At 43.5% G+C, this 8,634-nt stretch overlaps 1 protein-coding gene across 3 annotated transcripts; it reads left to right on the top strand.

The window, feature by feature from the left end:
- The first annotated feature begins 1,412 nt into the window (after positions 1-1,412).
- On the top strand, positions 1,413-8,247 carry LOC123188645 (DNA-binding protein EMBP-1-like). 3 transcript variants are annotated; one of them, XM_044600856.1, is made up of 9 exons: positions 1,418-1,755; positions 1,843-1,953; positions 2,058-2,203; positions 2,281-2,338; positions 2,446-2,494; positions 2,575-2,819; positions 4,375-4,452; positions 7,545-7,670; positions 7,788-8,247. In XM_044600856.1, exons 1-9 carry the CDS (start codon positions 1,597-1,599, stop codon positions 7,947-7,949), a joined length of 1,134 nt encoding a protein of 377 aa, XP_044456791.1. In that variant the 5' UTR covers positions 1,418-1,596; the 3' UTR covers positions 7,950-8,247. The 3 variants fall into 3 exon arrangements, with proteins under 3 accessions (XP_044456792.1, XP_044456791.1, XP_044456790.1); XM_044600855.1 differs by having other exon boundaries at positions 1,840-1,953; XM_044600857.1 differs by lacking the exons at positions 7,545-7,670; positions 7,788-8,247 and adding an exon at positions 6,016-7,538 and having other exon boundaries at positions 1,413-1,755; positions 1,840-1,953.
- The last annotated feature ends 387 nt before the right edge of the window (positions 8,248-8,634 follow it).

Raw genomic sequence — 8,634 nt, 5'->3', positions numbered from 1 at the left:
GCTGCCCGTAATGAAAGTATCATAGATAGTATCATGCATGCCAACTAAGACTAGCCACAATGGATAGTAACATAGACTAGTAACAATGCCCATGTTACTACTCTATGTTAGTACTTCTATAGTGGGGAGTAACATATGTGTAGTAACATACAACACTTCATTTATTAGGCTATAGACTCATCTTGCCTTGATATGTGTGATGTTACTCATACTAGTAGTAACTAGCTATGTTACTACATACCTCTCTTTCTTCATTTATTGATTGCCACATCATCTATTTTATCTAGATATGTGTGATGTTACTATCTATGTTACTTCCAATGTGGGTAGTCTAAGCAATTTAGATGAGGTGACATAGTGTTAAATGAAGAAAGAGAGGTTTGAGTATCATATTATGATACTATTTCATATTAAATGATGTGCTACTTTGTGTCATGCATGGCAATAAATGTAATCCTCTATGATACTAACATATGATACTATACATTACAGATGTAGTATCATAAACTAGTATCATATGCATGATACTAGTATATGATACTCTCCATTACAAGCAGCCTTAGGCTGTTTGTAATGGGTAATATCATAAGTTAGTATCATGCATATGATACTAGTGTGTGATACTACCCCTCTAATGCATAGTATCATGTATTAGTATCATAGATGACTTTATTTATTGCCATGCATGACATATAGTAGCATTGCATTTATTATGATACAGTATCATGATACTACCTTCGTCACGGTTTAGAAGACGCGCTTGGAAATTCTCTAGGACCTAGGTGGTTATCTATTGGTTGTGAGATGGGCTAAAAAATAACATTCACACTACGCATGCATATAGAAATAGTATATCGGAGTACTAATTAGCTACTAGAAATAAATGCAATGCGCCCTAAACCTTGTCTATTATGGAAACACACGTAAATTTAACTGTGTCTTCTAAACTGTGACGGAGGGAGTATGATACTCAACCATCTCTTTCTTCATTTAATGCTATGCCATATCATCAAAATTGCCTACTTGGCATGCATGATACTCCTCCTTTCATCTATATAGGGCCTAATGCGTTTTTTGAGGTTAATTTTGACCAAATATTAGAGTAATAATATATGACATGCAACTTACACAAAGCACACCGTTAAATTCGTGCGTGAAAGGAGCTTTCAATGATATAATTTTCACTTGTGCATGTCATGTATTATTAATCTTGTCAATAGTCAAAGACGGTCTTAAAAAGCGCATTAGACCCTATATTGATGGAAGGAGGGATTACTACTTATGATACTTCCATTACGACTAGCCTTACAACCAGTCTTACGTTTTGGCGGGCCACACCTCCACTGGCAGCCAATCATCGCGTGCCACGTTTTTGTCGGTATTGCTATGTGTACCCGGGAGGTGTACACGCAGTAAGAGGACACCAAACCCTAGCCTTTTTTGCTCTCCCACTGCTCGCCCCTCCTGCTCGGCTGCTGCTTCCCCACACCGCCCAGGTAGCTCCACCGCCGGTGGCTCGCTATACCCACCACCTCCGCCGCTTCCTTCTCGTGCAGGGGAGGTGCAGAACACCCTAGATCTCTCCCGCGAGCGCGCATGGCGTCCTCCTCCGATGAGCAGCCCAAGCCGCCCGAGCCTCCCGCGGCCGCCGTGGCTGTGGCCACCGCCGCGCCGCAGTCCCACGCAGAGTGGGCCGCCTCGATACAGGCGTTCTACGCCTCCGGGGGGCATCCCTACGCCGCCTGGCCCGCGCAGGTACGAGATTGTCCAATTTTGGGCTGGGCGAGGAGGGGAAAGGCCGGGGTGTTTGACTAGGTTGTTGCTTTTCCTCTGATTCAGCAGCTGATGGCGGCGGCGGCGGCCTCAGGGACATCGTACGGCGCGCCGGTGCAGTTCCCCATGTACCACCCGGGGGCCGCGATGGCGTACTACGCCCACGCGTCCATGGCCGCGGTGAGTGCACAAGTCTCCGTTTCTAGTCGGTTTCATGCTCAATCGGGGGAATTGGACTTGGATTTGGCGGGATTTTTGGTGGTGAAATCGTTGCCTCTGCGCAGGGTGTTCCTTACCCGACTGCTGAAGCTGTTGCTGCTGCCGCAGCTGCGCCAGTTGTGGCAGAAGGAAAGGGCAAGGCTAAGGGCGGTGACGTGTCTCCTGAGAAGGGCAGTTCTGCTGCGCCCTCTGGCGACGACGCTTCGCAGAGGTACTTTTTTGTTCTCCCTCACCTATCTGTTAATGTAGTTTAAAAAAATTATTTAGGATTTAAATTTTCTTGTGCAGCTGTGGGAGCGGCAGTGACGAGTCTTCAGACACGAGAGATTATGACACTGACCAAAAGGTACAGAAGAACTTGCTGTGACGCAAGGGAGCATTTTAAAGTTGCTTGTTTTTTTGCAATTACTATGTTTATGACTTTATTATGTGGTTTATATTGGCTCTCTTCAGGATTCGTCTGCACCTAAGAAGAGGAAATCTGGTAATACCTCAGCGGAAGGTGGGTCATCGGATGCTCAACTATTTGGTAGCTTCAGTTGTTCCTTTAGAAGATTGAATAATTACATTGGTATTTGCCAGGTGAACCGTCTCAAGCTGCTGCTGTTCCATATGCTGCTGTCGAGTCACCGTATCAGTTGAAGGGGAGGTCTGCCTCAAAGCTTCCAGTTTCTGCGCCTGGGCGGGCAGCACTTCCCAATGCCACGCCAAATCTGAACATAGGGATTGATCTTTGGAGTGCTTCTCAATCCTTAGCTGTGATCCCAGTGCAGGGGGAAGCAAATCCTGGCTTGGCGCTTGCCCGATGTGATGGTGTTGGTCAGCTGGTATGGAGATTCTTTTTTTCTAATTTTTATGGCAGCATCCAGAAAGTGATTTTTTGATGTGCGCCTGTTTTGGAATGCCTCGAAAGTCACGGCGTGAATGGTTTTTGTCTTACAATACATGTTTAAAGACCATGTTTCTGGGAATAAAATTCTATGAGACCAGGTCTCACGGGCCAGCATGTGAGACCCGTCCCGATGGATGACACGTCACGATGCCAATCCCAAAGCACGTGTAATCCCACTTTGCCTAATTACATTACACATTCCCGACTCCAATCATGTATACGTATCTAACGTGTTGTATGGGATACCTACAACTCGCACCCCATGAGCTAGGGCTCACATGCTGCTCTCATGCATGGCGGCGCCGGATGACCTCATCGCCGGCTGCTGCACGGTACTACGCAACCAAGACTTGTCGTCGATGGCCACGCCGAACCACCTCGCTAGCGGCCGCGTGGCTTCATGCTACCACGACTCCTAGCCATGGTCGCCCCAAAGGATCTCATTGCCGGTGGTTGTGTGGCACGATCCTATGATGACTTATTGTCCATGGCCGTATTGAAAGACCTCGCCGCCGGTAGACGCGTAGTGGTAACCGTGCGACAAGATGCATCCAGCTGCTATGTGACGCCGCACTCGTCCAAGACGACGGACTCCCGGCCGGTGGTTCTAGTGTCAGCTAATTAACACGCCTTGTTCGTCTAGGACTCTTCCACTCCCGGTGAGTGATCCATGCAAAGTTAGGCTGGTTGAGCGAGTACAGTAGTTCGCTGGCTAAACCAATCTTCAGATAGCTCATACTGAAACTTGAAAGTAATTAATCTACTAACTATGAAGGTTATATACAACTCCAAAGCCAAGAAGAACATATGGTGGTCGTGCACCAACACATCGCCGCGCTTGCAGCAGGAAAGGAATGTGTTGATGACGAGCAGCTGCATACGTCTTGGCACCCAGCCGGCGTTGAGGAGTTAGTCCCGCCCTCGGCGAGGACGTCTTGGTGCGTGACCACCATCAACAAGGAGTCGTCTTCCAGCATAGCCGCCATCGACGAGGTCTCCACCCAGCCACCGGCATTGGCGTCTTGGCGCGTGACCAACGTAAAGTCCGCCCAGCCAGCAACGCCGGTGGCGAGGTCTTCCAGCGTGGCCACTGACAGGAAGTCTCCACAGGGCCGTCTCGCGCGGATACTGGTGACGAGATCATTCGGCACGACCATGGACGAGTAGTTGTCAATGTGTCGTTCCGAGCGGCCACAGGCGATGAAGTCCTTTTGCTTGGCCGTCATCAACGAGAGCGAGAACAAGCAAATCCTAAATCGCTGTGTACTTGTGTACGTATACGTACCTGTTCAAGCGTAGGAATTGCATTCAGGAATTTGGTAATTAATGGGCAAAGTGGGAGTAGCTCTTTAAGATTGTGAATGCCACGTATCATTCATGGGGGCGGACCTCACGTGCTGGCCTGTGAGACCTGGTCTCATAGATTTTTTTTCCATGTTTCTGTGTTACTTATCTGATTCTACTGCTCTTAATCATTCCTATTTTGGCAGGATGAGCGTGAAATTAAGAGGGAGAGGCGAAAACAATCTAATAGGGAGTCTGCGAGGAGATCAAGGTTACGCAAGCAGGTAGTAATGGAACTATTACACCTCATTGCAAAAATACATGTGAACAATAAATGCTGCTGCTTCTCTTCATTTCTTAATTTGTATCAATTATGATGGTACTAGTGATGAACCTGGTAAACACTTATTTTTACCGTGAAAGGAACTTGGAGACTTAAACTATGATATTGCAGTTTTATGCCAAAAATTACTGTACCCAGGTTTCCCTACTGTTAGTATTGTTAAGCATATTGAAAACATGAGCAGTTGCACAGTGTGATAACTCTTCGGCAGCAGCAGTCACACATGCCTGCAGTGGCATGCAGAAGAGATAGGGAGCAATTAGTTTGTCGGATAGGAGATTAGCAGTATGCTAACCTTATCTTTTGTCTATTATCCTTTAGCTCTGTTTTTTATCTGTGTTATATCTGCCATCTCTCTATTCAGCAAATGGCTTAAGAAAGTTCCAGATCCACTATGTACCTCTCTCCTGAATCTCTTGTCCCTGCCAAGTGAATTTCATTGCTTAGCATTTGTCCTCAAATCATCACTGTTCGACGTCTCTGATGGTTGTTCAAACCTGCAGTGTACTAGTGCATATCATAATACTCCCTCCGTTCCATATATATAGGACTAATTTTCTATACTCCCGGGAGTATGTACTCCCATCTTCAATATACCCTGTAGACGCATTAATTATACCTCTTTATCATTCTCAATATACTTCATTAAATATTCTAGGATACCCCAATACGAGTTTTGTGGAAAAAAATATCATTTTTGACGTACTTTTTGCAATATACCTTTTTCACATACGAACAAATCAGTATATATGTAAACCTTTAAAAATATGTAGACTCACATAATTTTTTTCATGAAAATCATTTTAAGGTATCTAGTAGTTAATAATGAAGTATATTAAAAATAATAAAGAGGTATAAAAGATTCATATATGTGGTATATGAGGAGCGGGAGTACGTACTCTCAGGAGTATATAACTATTTTCCTATATATATATGTAATATATATATATATATATATATATATATATATATATATACATATACATATGTATATATACTTAATACTAAGTCAAACTATACAAAGTTTGACCAAGTTTATAGAGAAAAATATCTACATCTAGAATATCATTTTTGACACTATTAGATACATCATGAGACGCATATTCATATTATATATATTTGATACTGTAGATATAAATAGTTTTTTCGATTAACTTGGTTGAACTTTGAAAGTTTTGAGTTTTAAAAATATATGTATGCACTACATTATGGAACGGACGGAGTATGATTTAGCTTTATTGTGTATTTTCGAAAATCGGTTTCAGCATACCGCGTTCAAAATTCAGTAAAGTAGAAGTAGCATATGTAACAGCCCCCCCCTTTTTTAGGTTTGGTATTCACCTCTACGGAGGAAGCATACAGAACCACAAAGAGGATGGATATGCATCATGCATTCATCATTTTAGTTAACTGTCAAGTTAAATCTAACAGTGGATTAGGGAGTTAGATGAGGAACCTGCAAAAAAACTACCTTCTCAACTGGATGCTGCCATATTACTGGCAGGAGGGATTTAGTGCGCCATCTCGCTGTCGGAGGCCACAGGAAGGATTTGGCATGATCTCACCTCCTCACCAGATGCTGCCTTGTTGCAGTTGAATGGTCACAGTTCACCACGAGCCACCAGTTGATGGATCACATCATCTCGAGCGCGGAATCTTATTAGTGGATCAGAAGACTATGGTGACCCGTAGATCTTCAGATGTTGATTTGCAGAGCAGGGCCGGAATGCGGGGATTGCATTCTTCAAAAAGTATCGTATCTTCTTTCCCTAGGGAGAAAGCAGAAACCAGTCAAGTAATGATATGCACATGCAGACATGCTAGTGTTTGGCCTCTAGGTGGGCTTGACTTTTGTCACCTGAATCACCGGGCTATTCCTTATGCATTGCAAAGCCCAGTAGTTCAATAAATGTGGGTTGCTTAATATATAATTTGTATTCTGGTTATGCTAGTTTCTTGTACTTGGAAAATAAGCTGAATACTACATATCAAATCAGGCAATTTTCTTACAACTGCAGGCATACCAGTTTTTGACTGGGCTGCCTATCCTTCCCACACATTTTGAAATGTTTGTTGTACTGAAACTCAGTCAAATTTGCCGTCAAAATTGCCTTCCAGGAAAGACACCAGTTGTGACAGCTGCATAAGCCACACCTTCTGTTTTGTAAGCGGAATACTGAAGTGAGTAGATGCAGAACGAATATTGAACATTCATGTTATTTTGCACTTCTAGTAAAAGAAATGGCCCACAAATGTGCAATTACCCCCTTAAATTTTTTGGTTTGCTTAACCACCTGAGCTTCCAACACTTGGCACTTCATCCTTTGAGGTTGTTTTGGGAGTGGTTTCAACATCGTGGCCATCATGTAACTGAAATCGGTCGCAGGGGGAAGTTCTGGGTGGTAAGAGCATCTACAACTGGAATGGGATTATTTGGCCCCTTATAACTTGGACGCGTCCAGATGGTGTCTGCGCTTGTCCGTTTTGAACTCTCATTTGTCCGTGCACGCAGCCATGTCGCCCAAATGGGTGAAGAGTTGACACTCATAATATCTCAGAAGGGTAAAGCGGACTCAAAACTATTGGCGATAGTTGCATATTTGCTATATATTTCACCTCTAGAATTTGGTCCAGGCAGCTAAATTTTTGTTGATTTCTTACTTGCATGTTTCCATTGATGAGGTGTGCATGCAACCGCAGTAGAAGAAATTTAGAGATGACACCAGGAATTTTGTTGTAAAACATAATTCAAACTCTGAAAATCAGCTTCATAAAACTATAATCTATCCCTTTGAAATTTTGTTGATGGGGTAAGGTGCTGACCATCTCTTTTCTACTCTCCTCTGGAATGCCATCACGCACAGCCATGAATAGTATGACTAAGCAGAGCTGTACATAGTGACTTGCTGGGACATAAAATTACTATTCCCTTTGAATCCTTTGCGGTGGCATCTTAGTACTTACATTTGCAATAAAGGTCCTAATTATAAGTAATCCTTTTGCATTGACATGATTCTTTCCACTGTTTATCAGCAAGAGTGCGAGGAATTATCCAGGAAGGTTGCTGAGCTGACAACTGAGAACAACGCCCTCAGAACTGAGCTTGACCAGCTTAAGAAGGCCTGTGAAGATATGGAAGCACAGAATGCACAACTAATGGTGAGCACATGGCACTCCGCCCATACTTTGCCATATGTACATATGAGGAATGCCAATTTCATTCTTGGTAGTACTTGCCCTGATGGTATTCTAACTCTGAATGGTGAAATGATTCAGTCTCAGGAACCTGCTGCGGTCACAACCACACTGGGCATGAGCATCGCAGCGCCCAAAGTGCAGCAGCACGATGATGAGGGTAAACTTCATAAGAAGGCTAATAATAACAGCAACGGGAAGTACGTAGGTGGCAGCCACAAACTGGAGGCTAACCCTAGGTGAGAGACCCCACGAGGGAGTGACAGAGATGAGATGTGGTGTTCCTTTATCTAACCACAACACCCATCATCGATTCAAGGTGCTTTTAGCAGATGATGTTTTAGTTCACTTCTCACAGCTCACCGGGGGCCCTGAGAGTTGCCCCGTCGCAGCCATGTATTATTTATGGCTCGTTGCCGAGAAGAATGTGTAAACTGATTGGTGTACTAGAGCTTGCTAACTTTTCATGAGGATTCATATAACCTGCCAATTTGATGGCCTGATCGGTTGATCATATGCGTAACAAATAACCTTTACACTACGTCTGACACTTCCTCTAACAAGTTCTTTTTTTGAGGGGAAATGCCCTTGGGCACACTTTATTGTTTTCAAATAATAGTTACATCGAAGATGATGTGTGGAAGAAAAAAGCTAGGAGGATCACCGTCCTCAAAAACTACTCCCTCCGTTCCCAAATATTTGTTTTTCTAGACATTTCAAATGGTTACAACATACGAATATATGTAGACATATTTTAGAGTGTGTATTCACTCATTTTAGTTCGTATGTAGTCATTTGTTAAAATCGTTAGAAAGACAAATATTCGAGAATGAAGGGAGTACAACTTTAGAATCATAAACATGCTTAGCTAAATTATGTTTGACCCTATTGGTGTTACTAGGACGGTGCTGAAAGCTAACTGTACCTA

The sequence above is a fragment of the Triticum aestivum genome, chromosome 2A, assembly GCF_018294505.1.
Source record: "Triticum aestivum cultivar Chinese Spring chromosome 2A, IWGSC CS RefSeq v2.1, whole genome shotgun sequence".
Lineage (NCBI taxonomy): Eukaryota > Viridiplantae > Streptophyta > Magnoliopsida > Poales > Poaceae > Triticum > Triticum aestivum.
This window is presented reverse-complemented; position numbering and strand designations above follow the sequence as displayed.

Coding starts and splice junctions, on each gene's coding strand:
- LOC123188645 (XM_044600855.1), top strand. CDS start 1,597: ATGGCGTCCTCCTCCGATGAGCAGCCCAAGCCGCCCGAGCCTCCCGCG. Junction 2,204..2,280: donor GGCGACGACGCTTCGCAGAG/GTACTTTTTTGT, acceptor TTTCTTGTGCAG/CTGTGGGAGCGGCAGTGACG. Junction 2,820..4,374: donor GTGATGGTGTTGGTCAGCTG/GTATGGAGATTC, acceptor CTATTTTGGCAG/GATGAGCGTGAAATTAAGAG.